The 18,234-nt window shown below is 44.3% G+C and overlaps 1 protein-coding gene across 1 annotated transcript in view; it reads left to right on the top strand.

The window, feature by feature from the left end:
• CNTRL (centriolin) overlaps positions 1-18,234 on the top strand; it is a 1,008,983-nt gene that overhangs the window by 103,844 nt on the left and 886,905 nt on the right. Inside the window, exons 3-5 of the mRNA XM_078641873.1 lie at positions 12,361-12,494; positions 14,657-14,787; positions 17,513-17,654. Coding sequence (XP_078497999.1) covers positions 12,361-12,494; positions 14,657-14,787; positions 17,513-17,654 — 407 coding nt within the window. The remainder of the gene's footprint in view (positions 1-12,360; positions 12,495-14,656; positions 14,788-17,512; positions 17,655-18,234) is intronic.

Below are 18,234 nucleotides of genomic sequence, written 5' to 3'. Positions count from 1 at the left end.
GTCTTATTATAAGCATTGACGTGTGCCATCATTTTTCTAGCTCCTAATTCCTCCACATTGCCAAAAATCTTGCTTTAAAATGATTTAATAAAAGAATATTTAAATTAAAAAGTCTGGTTTAGGCGGATTGTAGACAGCCTGAATGACATTAGTCAGTGACTCTGGTCCACAGTCATCCGTAAAAGAACTTGAATGCCTACTGCAATGCTTTTACCACCTAATGGTTTGTTCTGACCAAAAATGTGTTTTATTTTGGGTGAGCAGCATGATATTTCCATCAGAAATATTGCCTAAAAGAACCATAGAACTACATATCATATTAGATCGAAAGGATGGGTAATAGAACCAAAATGGGTGGTTCATGTATTTTACAAAGAAGCTGTTTTTGGATGGAAGACAACAAGATAAAAATAGACATGTTACGATATATAGTTTTATGATAGACCTAGTTACTATTTTGATACAGTATGGGTCATTTGTATTTCTCTTACTGCAAATGCACACAATACAATGTTTATGTATTTTTAAACACATTGAGTGATGGAGGACACGGTCTTATCTCAGGAGTGGGTGTATTTAGTTGTTTGATAACTAGAACGTAGAGAGACTGAATCAGAAAACTGAATGCCGTGATTCAGATGTAATCAGCAAATTCTGGTTGTTGGTTGGTAAACTCCTGATGGGTCAATATGTTCGAAAAGCAGTCCAGGAAGGACACCTTGTATTACATTAAATATAATTTGCAATAATTTGTGTTGAAAGGCAATTTCTTGTTTTTGAGACCCCCTTTGTGAGGATGGAGAGTGATGCATCTGTCAGTTTAAATAAGATTCTGACAGTAAAATTACTAACCTTCTCCAGTAGGGAGAAAGAATATTGAGGCAGCCCTGTAAATTAGCTGTCATTTTAATTAAAACAAGACAAAGCCTTGAGCATCCTGGTACTTTAAATACGTCACTGACAATAAACGATCCATCCACAGACAGGAAAGAAAATGGAAAAAAACAGAACTCAAGATTACTTCAATATACTGAAGTCCCTTTGCGTGCCACATATATAGCCCATCACATCAGCCAAAGCAAAGTGCTATACCACCACCATGAATGAACCCACTGAAGAAGCAGAACACTTTTCAAGTCAATAAAGCACTGCATCAAACCCCTTCCAGGCCCACCTGTTCCTCTTCCCACAAAAGAGTATTATGTCATCAAGCACAACACCAATACTCAGGGGCGGTTTCTCCATTAGGGCTGTGGGGCTGTGCCCCTCTGAAATTCCTACACATTTACATAACAACGTATAAACTCAATCTGTTTATTTAGAGATCCGATCATATCTATAAATAAATCGATGTACTTAAGTCTGGGCTGGGCCATGCCTTGTTCTAGTAATGGTAATTATTTGCAGGCTAAAGTTGTGTTATGTATATTGTGCTGAGGCCCCTTATCACTCTAACCTCCCCCACTGTGACACACCAGGCCCTGACTGCACGTAGCTTGCCCTCTTAGAAGTGGAGTAGCGGCATTTGTTCCACCGCAAAATGGATGTAGATCAGGTGTTATGTTATTTATTTGGATACAATTTCATCTCGGAGAGAAACCAGTAAACCAAAATACTGGTCGGTTTGCACACTATGGGAATCAAAGAAATGTATTTGCATATTCCTTTATAGAGAGCCCCTACTTTTTTCATCCCACTTAAAGACCTGTCTGCACATATTTCTGTATGAATGGTGGCAGCCAGCAGCTGTAGGTGCTTCCGAAGCCTGGTGGTTAGAGCATATTTTTCCAAAGTTAATGCTGCATGCAGTTCAAGACAGTAGGCAAGCATACATTTTAAATTGCGAAAGTTGTCACAGTACAAGTTATACATATTATATTAACTGCTCAACATATTAATGCAGTAAGATATGGGGCAGTTTTTAATGTGTCTAATATTTCAAGACTATACTTTCCCACTGCTTTATAAGCCTTGCTTTATCTCTACATTCATTTGCTTTGAAATGTACCCTTTGGCAATCTTTTTCTAAATTTCTTTCTCGGTAGAGAGACCCACCCTGGATCCCAGGTTTGTCCAGTAAACCTGTTCATGTTGCTCGCTATAAAAAAGTCATGCCCAATGTTTATGCCTCCCCACTTTCACCAGCCGCCACTGCCAATACCAACTCTGCGCAACATCATCAACCTCTCCTTCGAGACCGCGACCTTCCCTGAGAGCTGGAAACACACCGAGATCAGCGCCCTACTGAAGAAACCCAAGGTGGACCCAATCGAACTCAAAAACCTCCGGATCATCTCCCTGCTTCCTTTCCCAGCTAAGGTCATCGAGAAGATAGTCAACATCCAGCTCACCAGCTACCTCGAAGACAACAGCATCCTGGGCCCCTCCCAGTCAGGATTATGCAGCAACCACGTCACCGAGACCGCCCTCATCGCCGCCACAGACCGTTCAGGATCCTACTATACAATGGCGAGACGGCGGCCCTCATCCTTCTGGACCTCTCCCCCGCCTTCGACACCGTCTGCCACCGCACACTACGCACACGACTCCACGACGCAGGGATCCAAGACATGGCCCTGGACTGGACCTCCTCCTTCCTCTCCGGCAGAACCCAGAGAGTCCGCCTCCCCCGTTCCGATCCGAAGCCTCCGAGATCATCTGCGGCGTCCCGCAGGGATCCTCTCTCAGCCCAACGCTGCTCAACGTCTACATGGCGCCTCTCGCACGCATCGCTCGATATCACAACCTCAACCTAATCTCCTACGCCGACGACACACACCTGATCCTCTCCCTCACCCAGGACCCCCTCACCGCCCAATCCAACCTCCACCAGGGAATGAAGCTGTCGCCGACTGGATGGAGGATAGCCACCTTAAGCTGAACACAGGCAAGACGGAGATCCTCATCCTCGGGCCCAACCCCTCAACATGGGACGACTCCTGGTGGCCCGCATCGCTGGGGACACCCCCCACGCCTACCTACCAACCTCGCACGCAACCTGGGAGTCATCCTCTACTCGAAACTCACCATGACCAAACAAGTCAATGCTGTCTCCTCCACCTTCTTCAACACCCTCTGTATGCTCCGCAAGATCTACAGATGGATACCGACAGACACAAGGAAAACAGTCACCCAGGCCCTAGTCAACAGCAGACTCGACTACGGAAACGCCCTCTACGCCGGAGCCCCGACCAAGCTCATAAACGGACTGCAAAGAATCCAGAATGCCTCTGCACGCCTGATCCTCGACGTCCTGCGCCGCGACCACATCACCCCCCACCTGAGGAACCTGCACTGGCTCCCCGTCGACAAAAGAATCTCCTTCAAGGTCCTGATCCACGCACACAAGGCACTCCACAAGACCGGCCCAGCCTATCTCAACAGTCGACTCTCCTTCTACGTACCCAAAAGGAATCTCAGCTCCGCAGACCTCTCCCAGGCCACCGTCCCACGCATCCGTAGAACCACAGCCGGAGGCAGATCCTTCTCCCACCGCGCTGCCAAGACCTGGAACACGCTCCCCCTCAACCTACGACAAACTGAAGACCTTCTAACCTTCAGGAGATGGCTCTAGATCTGGCTGTTTGACCAGTAGCAACAGCACCTCCCCACTCCCCACCCTCTGCGCCTTGAAACCCTTGCGGGTAAGTAGTGCGCTTTACAAATTATTTGATTGATTGATTGATTGAACCTTGCTTCTTTTCTTATGCCCGCACCTGCCTGTAGCAGCCTGCAATAGTCAGCCATCGAAGCCTTTTCTCTAGCAGATGTCACCAAAATACTCTCTCAAATCCACTTCATACGAAGATGATGACTTACCTCCGTCCTTCATCAAAGCTCTTTTTGGTGATGCTCTCTCATCCCTACTTACACTGTCAATGCTTCCCTCACACAAGCCATCTTCCCAGAAGCTCGCAAGATAGGTCTGTTTCTGCCACTCCTAAAGAAACCTACTATAGACCCTGACCACTTCACTGGATGATGGCTCATCACTCACCTATCATTCATTGGCAAGATCGTTGAAAAGTATGTGTACAACTCCAAGGTCAAATTAATGATGACATTTCCTGCAGCACGGAGACCACTGTCTTGTATGTTGTAGATGACACGTTTTCACATCATATCGTACGCCTATGACACTCAGTTAATCGTCACTTTATCACAGATTTCAGTTGCAGTTTCTCTGAGGACCTGCCTTTCGGTGGTAGCCCACTGGATGGACCATAATTGCCTGAAATGAAAGGCAGGCAACACTGAGGTCCTCATCCTGAAAGGGCAGCCCTCACTGCGGTCCCCCGATTGGTGGGCAGTAACTTTTGGTCCCTTCCAGTTGCCTAAGCCTAAAGTAAAAAACGTAGGCATTCACTTTGATGCTGGCCTTACATTTGATAGTCAGATCAGTGCCTAAGTCGTCAAATACTTTGGGATATTAAAATCTCTGTTCTACCTGAGGTCGTCAGGAAAACTGTTATCCTGGTATTAGTCATTTTCTGGCCAGATTACTGCAACATCTATCTGAAAGAGACAGTTAGTTATAGATTCCTTAACTTAGAATTACCCCCAGGCATCAGACCATATCCGGAGAATTTATTCTTAGCAGTACCCCTGTACGTTGGTCGACTCTGTCGTGGGCTTCGTGCTTGCCGAGGTGACCTTGTGGTGCCTACTTAGACGCCGCCCCTGCCGCGCTGATGTCAGGGGTCCTGGGATTTCAATCTTAGTGGCTCTGGCCCCGGCACCGGAGGGCACCCATGGATCCGGGCCCGGATCGATGCCGGTCGATCTTACGCGACCTTCACCGGCGCTCATCCCGACGATGACACCCCTTGAGAGCCGCCCCCATGCTCGCCCTTGAGATGGACCAGAGCAGGACCGACGTCTGATCCGACGCCGGAGGTTACTTTTGTTCCCCTGTTCATCCCTAGTGTTCCCTACCGCCCAGAAGATGGTGATGAGGCCTGCGATGGGTAGCTGGACCCGTTAGCAGACCAGCTAGATCACCTTAATAAGCGCATATTCTCTTCCTCCAGCTTGGCCCTGTGGTCCGTGAATACCGCGTGCCTCTTGGGCTGATACTCCCACACCATCTGGGATACGGTTGCGCTAGTACTACCTCAGTGCCCGGATGATGCCCGGGCCATCTTCTCCCAGGCAGTGGCAGAATGGTGAGACGCAGCCAAATTTACGATCAGACATGGATTGGTTACCACTGACTCACTGGGCATAACAATTGCCACGTGGGTAGCCTTTAAGTGCTTCGCCTAGTTGAGGACATCTGGCTTTTCGGGGGATGTCCAGTCAAAATTGCTGGACAGTCCCTTTGATGTCCGTCGTCTTTTTGGTGACAGAGCAGCCTCCCACTGGAGCGCTTTAAAGCTTAGCGGGCTACGACCAGATCTTTGGGCCACGCTGCACCTTCTTGACCACTCCAGACTGCTTTTCACCCCATTCGTGGCTATGGAAGAGTTGTCTGTCACATCCGGCCTATCCGACCCACCGGTTCTCGCATGCTGCCCAGCCTCTGCTTGGCTGTGGATGTGGGACCCAGCAACCTTGCGGGTCTGGGAGCCAGCGGTTGGGCCATTCCACCCTCCCCCCCCCCCCCACCCCCCCCTCCACTGCCTCAGCCTCCAAACCCTCCTGGACCTGGATGTTTCAGGTCCATCAACGACCAGTGGGCGGCAGGATTCGCCATCACCTCCCCCACTGGCAAACTATAAGGTTGGACAGGTCGGTTTTGCGAATAGTCCAAAGGGTCTACTCCCTTCCCGTTGAAAGTACACCTCCCTCCATGCCACAGTCTTTAGATCTCATTTCGGAGCATCATTTGGCGATTCTCTGCCAGGAAGTCTGGGCTCTCTTGTCCAAGGGAGCTATCGAGAAGGTCTCTGAGCCAGAAGTTGGTCATGGTTGCTCTTCCCGCTACTTTCTGGAGCCTAAAAAAGACAACGGCCTGCGTCCTATTCTAGACATTGGGGCCCTCAACCACTTCCTCCGGAAGGAGAAGTTGAAAATGCTCATGTTGGCTCAGGTCCTGTCTGCCCTCCACCCTGGAGACTGGATAGTGGTATTGGACTTGCAGGACACCTATTTCCATATTCCCGTCCTGCCAGCCCATAGATACAATCTACGGTTCACAGTAGGCCATGAACATTTTCAGTTCACTGTGCTCCCCTTTGGCCTTACCAGTGCTCCTCGCATGTTCACGAAAGTGATGGCGGTGGTCGCAGCTCATCTGCACAGATCAGAGGTTCCAGTCTTCCCCCTATCTCAACGACTGGCTGTTGAAGGCAGACTCGTCCCATTCTATCTTCTCCCACCTCCAGACTCCGGTGGACTTACTGCTCTTGCTGGGGTTCACTATCAACGTGCCGAAGTCACATCTGACTCCCTCTTAGACGTTCCCCTTCATCAGGGCTCTTATGGACACAGTGCAGTTTCGGGCCTGTCCTCCTGAGCAGCGATATTCGGGCTCTGATAACGATCTTTTAGCCTCTATCCAGGATTTCGGTGAGAATTTCCTTTAGTCTGCTTGGCCTCAGGGCCTCCTGCATCCTGTTGGTGGATCATGCCAGATGGCATATGCGGGCTCTTCAGTGGGTCCTGAAGTTCCAGTGGGCGCAGCATCAGGGTATTCTTTCCGACTATGTCCAGATCTCGGAGGAAGCTGTACAACAACTTCAGTGGTAGTTGACAAACCCGGCTTGAATCGGAGGCAGATCCTTCTCCCTTTCCCAACCAGACTCAACAGTGGTGACTGATGCGTCACTCCTGGAATGGGACAGCCACCTGGGAGGGACAGAGATCAGAGGTGTCTGGTCTCCTGCAGAGTCCGGGCTCCATATCATCCTGTTTGAGCTCTGGGTGATCCGCCTGGCACTGAAGCATTCCTTCCCTTTCTCAAAGGGAAAATGGTGCTTGGCTTTCACAGACAACACCACCGCCATGTAATTTCTTTTTGTAATTTCCTTTACGAAAAGAAATTACAAAAAGAAATTACATTGCAAGCAATATTTGCTAGCTTGCCTTGAATGGTGAACTAAAAGAGTAAAAACAAGTATTGAAATAAATCCCTTGAAGGCGCATTTACCTGTTCATTTGAATCTGCCCAAGCCGTCGGGTATATTGGGTCTCCCATTTCATTAGGAGTTTCCATGGTGGCACTCACTCGGTGATGCTTTGGTCGTGAGTGGAACTGCAGCCTCCTGTACGCCTTTCCCCCTGTACCCCTTCTGCCCAGAGTGCTGAAGTTCAAGCGCGACCATGCCCAAGTCATTCTTGTGGCTCTGGACTGGGCACGTGGAGTCTGGTACCCTGAGCTCCTGAGCATGGCCTTCGATCCTCCGAACAGACTGCCCCTTCTGGAGGATCTTCTGCCGCAGCAGCAGGGGACGGTCCTTCACCCAAACCGGTCCAGCCTCCACCTCCTTGCGTGGAGATTGAGCAGCGACAGTTGACAGCTTTTGACCTTCCACCCGAAGTCAGTAATGTCATCTTGGTAGCCATGTGTCCCTCCTCGTATACGCCAGTAGATGGAACAAGTTTGTGGCATGATGCACAGCAAACGCTGTGGATCCCCTTTCCCCCCCTCTTTCTGAGGTCCTCTTGTTTAGCCTTTCTTTGGCCCAGCAGGGCTCTGCTCTGGGCATTCTTAAAGGCTATTTTGCAGCTATTTCCTCTTTCCTTTGGCTGCCCGATCAGCCCTCTTTATTCAAGTCCCCTATTGTAAATAGTTTCTTTAAGGGCATTACTCATCGCTTTCCTCCATCTCCTTTCGTAATGCTCCAGTGGCACTTGAATCTTTTTCTAACATATCTTATGTGTGCTCCTTTCGAGTCTCTTCACAACTGTCCACTCAGGCTTCTCACTCTGAAAACTGCCTTCCTTGTTACCATCCCCTCTACTCGCAGGGTGAGTGAGCATCACGCTCTATCTTCCAAGCCCCCTTACTTCTCTGTGCTTCCGGACAAAGTGGTGCTTAGGACGAGACCTTTGTCCCTTCCTAAAGTGGTTACACCATTTCACATAGGACAAACTATCACTTTGCCCACCTTCCACCTCCGCCCCCTTCCAAGGAGGAGTAGAGAATCCACTAACCCTAAACACGCACTATCCTTCTGCCTTGACTGTACAAAAGATTTCTGGGTGGATGGTCAACTCTTTGTTGGCTATGTAGATGCCAAGAAAGTTCGGGCTGTTCAAAAGCGTACCATCTCTTGATGGGTTGTCCTTTGTATTCAAATTTGTTACGCTTTACGGAAAAGGAACCTCCAGTGGGGCTGCGTGCTCATTCCACTAGGGATACCGCTGCAACCACTGCATTGGCATGTGGAGTCCCTCTTCTTGACATCTGCCTGCTGGCTACGTGGGCATCTATGCACACGTTTACCAGACATTACTGCCTGGACAGCCAAGTCCGGAGGGACGGCTGTTTTGCCCGTTGTGTCTTCCAGGACTTTCTGGTGTGAACTTAGTTCGCAGTCCCTCCTCCGGGAATGGTATTGCTGGAGTATCTCTTCTAAGGAATCTATAACTAACTGTCTCTTTCAGATGAACAAGTTACTTACCTTTTGGTAACTATGTATCTGAAAGAGACGTATGTTAGTTATAGTTTTCCTTACCGCCCCGCCCATCCTCCCAGCTCTGCGAACTGATTTCTTGGGATAGGGACTTCCTTACTGGGCTCTAGTTTTGGTGCACCAGTGGTCAGTGTCTTTCATGGCTCTGCACTTCTGGTGTGGAAAGTCGTGTTAGAACTGACGTCCGTGTGCAGGGGCGGAGTCTAAGTACGCACCGCAATGTCATCCCGCAACCACGACGCTGACGACTGACATGGAGTCGACCAATGCCACTTACCAACGCGCAGGAGTACTGCTAAGAAAAATTCTCCGGATCCAGTCTGACTCCTTAGGGTAATTCTAAGGTAAGGAATCTATAACTAATATATGTCTCTTACAGATGCATCGTTACCAAAGGTAAGTGACTTGTTCTTTACTTGGGAGTCTCTCAGGCCCTGATGCTGAGACTTGAATGTGTTCAAAACTCAGCAGCTCGGATGTTGCTAAATCTTCCTAGGCAAGCCTTATGTAGTGCAAAGCCTCGAGGGGCTCTGCTCTACATAAATTGCACCAGCTACTAGTGAAGAAGCATCTGTCTTTCAAAGCTCTTTGGTATTGTTATAGGGCCTATAATAAAACAGGTGCTAGTTACCTCCACTGTTTCATTGAGCCCTATTTACTCTCAAAGGTCTCTGCCGTCCTCTCGGGCCCTCCTAGTGGAAGTCCTCACATTAAAGAATTGGGGGCTGCGCTTTTCGATTTTTGGCATCTAAGCTATGGAATTCTCTTCCATTTGAGTTAGGACAATCAAAGACAGAACGATTATTCCTGCAAAACCCTCAAAAACAAGGCTTTTTTTAGAAAGTTCTTCCTCTTTCTGTTAGGTTCTCTGTGTTGCCTCTTGTAAGCTGCACCACACCAGTGCTGGGACACTTCTTTTGAAGTGGCTATGCAATTTTATAAATCTTTTATTATTATTATTATTATTATTATGAAGCATTCCTGCCTGCAGATGAGAATTACCTGCCTCCTGATACACAGTCTACCATCTCATCCTAAGGCACATCCAGGAGTCTTGAATGGGGTACACCAGCATTTTCCACTGGGTTTCCTCTTAACTTTCCTACCAACACTAGTTTGATCACATGCACAGCTTAAGGTCACAAAAGAGCCTTATTGTATTTGGAGTCCCCCATGGTTAAATACTATTTTGTCTCATCTTCAACCGCTACAGGGTTCTGCTTGGTGCTCTACACACATATAACAACATCACAATTCACCAATATGTCTGATACACAACTCTACTTGAAAGTCTCTTCTGTTTCAGACATTCGGTGCACATCATCAAACCTGGATGTCCAGCGCCTTCTGGACGCTCAACCCAACCAAGACCGAATTCCTGTTATATGCTAATCAAACAGTACCAATTTGGCTCAATGACCTGAATCTTGATGGATCTGAACCTCAACTTTCACTAACCTCCATCAAGGAACACATTGCCAAAATACAAAGACGGCCTGATACCAGTTCATCCAGTATCCAGTTTCTTGCAGAAAGTAACTTCAGAGTTGCTGCTCAAGCCCTCATGCTCTCACATTTGGGTTATGGTAAGGCCCTGCTCCATGGCCTTCCAGACTCCACATTGGCACCCCCTAAAGGTGTCCAATACTGAGCAGCACATCTCACCCAGGGCCTAAAGAACTAAGATCACATCACCTCCATCCTCATAAAACCCCATCGGCTCTCCTTGTTGGCCTTCACCATCATTAAAATAGTCTGCATCATTTATAACGCCATCACGACCAGCACCCCTAATTATTTTGCAGTCAAGCTCACCATATATGGGGGTATTGGCACACCCAAAGCCAGAACACCATCAGACTGCAGTCTAAGAAGTGTGAAAAAGAAAAGAAAAAGGCAGCAGGCCTTTTCCATCTATGCACCCAGCATCTAGAACAGCACCCCCATCAGGACACCACTGGTTCTGCTCAGTTTAGGAAAGAGTTGAAGGCTTACCTCTTTAAAGAACACTGCTTCACATTGCATTAACTATCTGCAACCCAGCTATATTTCTTATTGAGTTTATGCCTCAGAACCTGTACAGAACGACGCTGGCTTTTGCCTAGATTTGTGCTATAGAAATACCATATAGGTTTACAAATAAATCAAATTACTAAGTAATAGTGAATCAATTAGTGCATGGCAATATGGAAAATTGAGGTCTATGTGTATTTTCTTATGTTTAGTGCTTGGTACTGTGGGGCAGTGGTGATGGTGGTGTAATTAAGTGTTGAACATTCCACCAAAATATTTTGCCAAGGAGGAAATCAAGATATTTTGGGGGAGGGAGACTGTGTGTGTAGATACAAGTGTGTGTGTGTGGGGGGGGGAGGGGCGGTCATAAGAAGACGGTAAGTAGAGGACCTCCATTTCAGAGAAGCTCAACATACAATACCAGAGGGCCATCCAGTGTTGGCTATGAGCCAGCCATGATTGTGGGCAGGGAGAGACGGTACGAAAGGACATGAAGATATGTGTCATCCACATCAAAATCAACATCAAACATCAAAAATCGAAAATGATAGTGGAAAATATGTTGCTAAATTCGTTGGTGTACAGTGGGAAAATGAGAGGATCTAGGAGTGACTCTCAAGGGACCCCCACAAGTAAAGAGATCAGTGGGGATCTCTAAGACCTTTGTCAATGAGGAGGAGTGATATATGTGAGAGAACTATTGTAGAGCAGAACTGTTGATGGCAATCATACGGCAGTCGGAAAGTAAAGATTGGGGAGAGTTAGTGTCAGTGCTGTGGCTCGCTCAAGACGAATGCGGAAGAAACAAAGAAAAATAAGAGGAAAATGTGTAATATATCTTTCAAAGTTCTTTGAGAATAAACTGGGAGTGGTACTATAAATCAGTGTGTTGGCTCCTGAGATGCAGAAATGTGTATGCTCAAATCTTAATCTGTATATATTCTGCCAGGATGTACAGTGAAACAGGGAGTTAATGGCGAACGTTTCATTATAAAACTAGTCTGTGGCTCACTGCTTAGAGGTAAACCAAAGTGTGAGAATGTTTTAGATATTCACAACATCTATTGAAAAAAGTTGTTTTAAAAGAAAGACGTAAATGAGAAGTTTCCACTGAACATGATTTGTTAGTCAGAATGTGATCATCATAGACAGTACATATTAAAAAAATGCTTTCCTTCTGAGGTATTACAGACCCATCATGTGCCTACCCTTAGGCCCCAGCTACAAATGAGCTGGAGGTTCGTGTGGAGATACTGTTTGTGCTGGAAATAATGTTTACAGTTGGTGACCTTGCCCTAAAACCAACTCTCAGAAGTAAAACCCCACAAATGGGGAATAACCTCCTAGTTTTTCATGTCAAATTCAACAAGGAAGTCTCATTTCCGTGTGGATTAGCATTCCTATTTACCACTTGCTCTCAGCAGGAAGGCTGGGGGAGAGGAAGGCATTGCATGCTCCCCTTGCACCCCAAAGTAGGCAAGAGTCATCCTAGAGCACTGGCCAGAATTTCGTTTGTAGCTAGGTTTCATCTGATTTTACTGGCTGTATTTTACTGCTGATAAATTCTGACCTGGTATTCCTGCACTTGTGAGCCCAGAGGCCATTATAATGGGGATCAAATTGTACCAGTTCCACCCAAATCCACTTATAATCGGGGCATAAATGAGGTAATAATTCTACTGTGAATTCTTGATGTATTTTATTCTAAGACACCATGTGCTTATAGGTACATACTACTAACCGTATTATGTTGTGTTCTTAACTTTAGATGATGATGGAACTATTACTGGAACTCGGTATATCACAGAGTCCCTTATAAAGAAAGTGTCAAAACAAGAAAATATTGCATTTGCGAACTCTCTTAATCTGTGTCTCTCTAAGGATGGTGGTAAAAAATTTAAGGTGAGTTTAAAAAAACATATTTCACATAAACCTATACAAATTGGCTTCTGTATTTATATTTAGTTTATTTTTAAATTAAACCATTTAAGTCAAATGTGTTGTCTTCAGTAGGCAAATCTTTTATTTGATTTGGGTGTTTTGGGACTGCAGTAGAGAGAGTAAGGACTGTGCTGACTGAAAACATACCTTTCTGAGAGGTTGAAGAAAGGGCCAGTTCTGTCACTGATAAGTAGCTTATTAATGGCCACTTTAGGACATCTGTCATCTTCGCCACACTTTCCACAATTACTGTTGTTTATAGAAATTGACTTTTTCTTATGTTCAACAGTGCCGCAAAGGTAATTCTTACATTAGGTTAAGTACAGCACTATTGGCTGAGGCAAAAGTTGACAGATCCAACTGCTGATTCGGTGGGACAGGGGTTACAAAGAACCATCCAACTTGGTTGTGAATAATGGGATTTTGAGGCATCCTCAGGGAGTGCATTGCCTTTCACAATGAGTACATCTACATAAAAAAGAAGCTCCCCCTCAATGCCTGCTATTCTAAAGAGTACTTTTTATTACCAAAAACCTTTTATTTTAAGCGGCTTCCCCCAAAATAATGTTTTGAAAATACCATGACAAAGCAAGCATTGACAAATCCAAAAGGCTTGCAGGCAATGTCAGAGCTTTTGACTTTGGCCAATGCTTGGTGCTTAAATTGGCCATCCAGTGCACAGAAAAAACAATGCTCTCTTCACAGAGTTCTGCATCGCTAAAAATAACCAACATTGGGTATTGTAGAATGGGGCATTGTTTGTTGATGCCGGCTTGGATTTGAGATATATTGTGACCTCATTCACTGGATGGCCCCCTTTGATCAGAGTCTGATCGTAACACAAGAAACCATCGGTCCTTGCTGAAGCACCACTTCGCAGATGTGCGTAGTGACGGCTGTCCCCGACCGTCCTACACTTTCTCCTTTACTTGGAGCATAACCATACCAGGACACCATTTCCCATAACCCGTGCCAGCCGGGTCGGAATTATCACCGGCATATCAAACCCATGACTATTTGACCATTAAAAGCCCTGAAGAGTCACGGGTACAGCGCCCGCATGACGAAACACATGTCAGCTGGTCGTTTATTTTGATGTCTCCTTCCTATTAGGAATGCTAAATATATTTAATTGGAAAAAACAACATCTCAGATTCGACCTCTTTGTTTCATTGTATGTGGTTGTCTGTTTACCACAAGTACCATGACCATATTTTAAACTTAGTGTTCACAGGACCTTTTGTACTAGTAACCGTGTGGCCCACTGAATGTTTATGGTAGTAGGTAGTGATACCATTTCTCGCATTCAGTTTGGATGAGAATACCATATCAAAATTGGGTTGATCATATGCTGTGATTCAAGCCAAGAATACATTTTAGCATTATTCTGTCTTTTTTGATTTATTGTATTTACTATGCAAACTGGCAAGCAGCGTTCAGTCAGTTTCAAGCGGGTACTGTTTGTCTATCCATTTTTTAAGTCTGCACATTTCTTGAAATAAGACCGAATGGATTTAAGAGTAGGATATTTGAAATCCTGGTACAGCTGGATATAGTTAAGTAGATCATTTGACTACTTAAGCACGCACTGGTGCTCAATTGTGAGGAAGCTCATACTCTTGGTGTGTATTTTAAAATGGTTTAAAAGTTGGGACAGACAACTGCTGATTGTCAGCGTTTGAGAATTGTTGTAATTATAAGTTGTGAAGGAGATATACTTAAGAATCTACTGCTAAATGGAGGCAGTGGGCATTACTAGGCAATGTTGGCTCTAATTCTTTAAATATTTCCTTCAGGAAAACCTTAAAGAAGTGTTTGTTGTGTGACTATATGTGTCTGTATTTGTGTGTGTTTCCGCATGTGTTTGTTTGTGTGTGTGTGCCTATATATATAATGTATATGTATTTATATATGGTGTATGTATATATGGTGCCTGGGAAACATATCGGTTTGAAATGTGAGGTAACTGCTCCCATTGTTCCCCATTGATCATTTGAAATGTTATGAAGTATGAAAATATGTTCTTAGAATGGCAACTTGCTTTGTTTTTCATTCAGCAATTAGTTCAAGTGTGCATAAATTATTACACAGCAAATACAAAGACCAATCTGTTTTATTTATAGTACATAGAAAATCTGGAGAAATGTGATAGACTTGAGAACTTAAATCTCAGCTACAACCTGATAGAGAAAATGGAAAAACTTGAGAAGCAGACCAAGTTGCGTAAACTTAATTTGTCGTATAACAAAATTAGGTAAGTTCAAAGAAATGTTTGCTTTTTGGGATATGTTGTTATGCTGTTTGATGAATAGTAAACGTGCTCAACTATTTGTTAACTGCAATGTGATCTGCTACAGGTACGTTCAGTTTTAAGTTGTGCTTCCCAGGTGTTGGGGAGATCGGATCCACATCTACAGCCTCATGCCTGTTCTGTTAGGAGATGGGTGGACTTTCTTTGCTTTAATGATGTCGTCTTCATAAGTATTTGTACTAAACATTCTTGTTTTGTAAATGAAAAAACTCCACTGGTCTTAAACTTGTGTTAGACGCCTTCGTGTTTACAGTGACATCATGGTGTATTATATGAATGTAATTTCTGTTTCAATTTCTGTGTTCACGAATTCTTGTTCCTGCTTGATCTTGTTATGTACATGCTTTGGTTACATTATTGTTGGGGTGTAGAGTAAACCTACGTTAAGAAAACTTTGCATTTGTATTGCTGTGATCATGGAGAACCGTGCCTTTGAGGGATCCCTGTGATTAGGAGCAATGAATTTCGGGCATCACCTGCATAGCTTGATAAATATTTGACCATTCCTGGAACCAACAGCCCATGTCTTATTCACCCATTGTCAATATGTGCTGTGCCGCATACTCGCTGCCGTGGAGACTCAATTGTGAACAAACGGGAGTGAAGGAACAGTCAGCCACTGTTTATAAATGATATGATGGATTGAATTTTGTTTCCATGGGAAAATCGTGTCAAAGCTTTCTAAGCTTTTGATAGTGTCAAAGTCCTTTTAAAATCTTTCTGAAGTATCAAGTTGGTCTTCGCAGATAGATCTTGAAATCAAGCAACACCAGTTTTGTTCTCATATGTTCAATTCAATTCAATTCAGTTGTTTTTATATAGTGCATGGTTACCAGACTAGGCCTCTCAGTGCAACTTCTCTCAAAGTTTTGTCCGGAAAATGTTGTAGTTTGTAGTTTGCTGTACTTCATTTGTTCATTATGTTCGAACTATGGGAGAGGTATGAATTAGAATAAATATGGGTATTTCTTGCTTCATGAAGAAAAGGCGATTTACATCTTCATCCGGTTTCAACTGTGCTCAGAAAACCTTATTGGCATCCTGCAGAGATGCATATTATATACAAGTATTTTACTGAGATTTAGATAAGCATTAGTTTTGAAATGCTTTGTGTCGTCCAGTTGTTGGGGTTGCAACCAGTAAATTTCTTAGCGAGTGCATGCTCAACTATTTAGTATTTACCCTTCAATTAAGGATCTACCACCTACAATCAGGCTTTCGTGGTCTTGCCTGAATCAGTGATGCATTCTCTGATTGTTTTCATTTAAATTATAAATTTAAATCCACATGTGATAGAAACCCTATCTGATCATAATCCAGCAAAAATCATGCTTTTTCAGTTACTAGCACCATCCACTTATCATATTCACTACTTCACAACGTCTTGTGCTTTTCTGACCATCCATTGCCCCTCAAGATTCTGCTCACTCATCCCTGGATACCTTTATACTCTTACCCTTTTGTCGCTGTAGCAAACCCTCATTTTGGCTCTTCATGAACTACTGATTGCTTTGACTCTCACCTCCCACAGCTACACTTTAAAACTATTGCAGGGACATGGATTAATCTAAAAGATAACCCCACAACTATCGTACAAGCACACACCCACCCACACCGCCCCTTCATCCCAAAGACATGGATGAATCTAAAAGATAACCCCATACCAGCATCCCTTTATGGTGGATTTACAACTTTGCAACTTTCTCCTGCACGCCATGAAACAATAATAAAGGTGGAGGTGTGTGTCTCCCCATCAGTTCTCTATCTATCTATCTATCTGTCTGTCTGTCTGTCTGTCTGTCTGTCTGTCTGTCTGTGTGTCACACACTCTCTCGCTCCCTCTCTCCCCATTTTCCCCTCTTCCCCTTTCTCTCTTTCTCTCCCTATCTCTTTCTCTCTCTCTCTCTCGCTACTTTACCTATTATTCTAGACGACAACCACTTACAGAATGTCCGTTTCTTTTTGGACACTCACCATAAAATCCCGACTTGTCCCCTGGGCACTCATAGGGGAAACTATTTGACTCTAAAAACTCTCACACTACCCACACTCTAGCAGCCTTTATCTATGATTTGCCATCATACACATGAGGGCCAACATCTGTCCCTCTCTTTTCCTCTACAACAGATACACATTATCAAACAGAAACACTAACCAGATACCATGCCATCATTCTTACATCAAATTCTCAATGACTGCGCGCCCATATTTGGCTCTACCACACTAAAAAAACACAGTTAAAAATGTCACTCATTAGCCCCACCAGAACTTTACCCTAGCATCTCTTCATACATGGATCTGGGGTACTCTCAGCATGAAAGATTTGAAAAACAGAAACCTCAAAGTTGAAAAAACTCAACTTTGGAACATCATGAAGTCTATTAATGCACCATGAATCCCCTCACAATCATGTTTACCAACACCTTTTATGACCAGGACCTAATCTCCTCTGTCTGCTCCCATCCTCTGATAGTCGTTGTTTTCTGCTTCAGTGTGAATGTGCTATGTAGACGCCTAAACAAATATCTTTCTCAGTGTTTGTATGAACTGCAGATGAGATGTGATTTCACTTTTTCTCGGGAAAACTTATTGCAGTGATAAAGTAGTGTCACACTCTGTGTTATATGAAAGTAATGGTAACTATCCAGAATTTTACTTTTCTTTGCAGTAAAATTGAAGCTATAGAGCACATGCAGAATCTTCACACTTTGAACCTAGCCGGGAACAACATTGAGCACATCCCCCCATGGTTGGGGAAGAAGCTGCGATCTCTTTGCGTCTTAAATCTGAAGCAAAATAAGATCTCCTCTGTAAGTCTGAAGAAAAACCACTGATGCAGGTTGTTTATCTTCATCTCTGATGGTGTTTATTTGTATTTTTCTTAAAATTGTGCATGTATAAAAATCGGCCTTTGTCACAACTAAGTTGAACTTGGTGGGCAAGAAAATTACCTCTGCAGGTACAAAGAGCAAATCTCAATTTGTAGGCCCTTCATATGTTTATAGCCTGGAGTTAGAATTTAGTACCATAAAAATCCTGAAGTACAGGATGCATTTTGTAGAGTTGAGTGTAGGGACAAGTTCAGGTCAAGAGTCTTGAAAAGTTGAAGGTGGCAATTTAGAAAGTAGTGAACACCAACAAACGCATGACATTGTGATTGAATATTCAAATATTTTAAAATATTTTTTACTGTAGAAAAATATTTTTCATTGTGGAAGAATAAAGTTTCTTGCGAACACGGTTCCGAACAGAACCAGATTTAGGCTATTTTGAGGATAAAATAGAATTCTTTTTTTTGATGAATGTGCAACTTTTTATTGGGGTGTACGTTTTAAAACACTTATGTATTTCAGTGTGACAAATTCTTTGGATGAACATTTCATATAGGTC

The sequence above is a fragment of the Lissotriton helveticus genome, chromosome 5_1 (assembly GCF_964261635.1).
Source record: "Lissotriton helveticus chromosome 5_1, aLisHel1.1, whole genome shotgun sequence".
Classification (NCBI taxonomy): Eukaryota; Metazoa; Chordata; class Amphibia; order Caudata; family Salamandridae; genus Lissotriton; species Lissotriton helveticus.
This window is presented reverse-complemented; position numbering and strand designations above follow the sequence as displayed.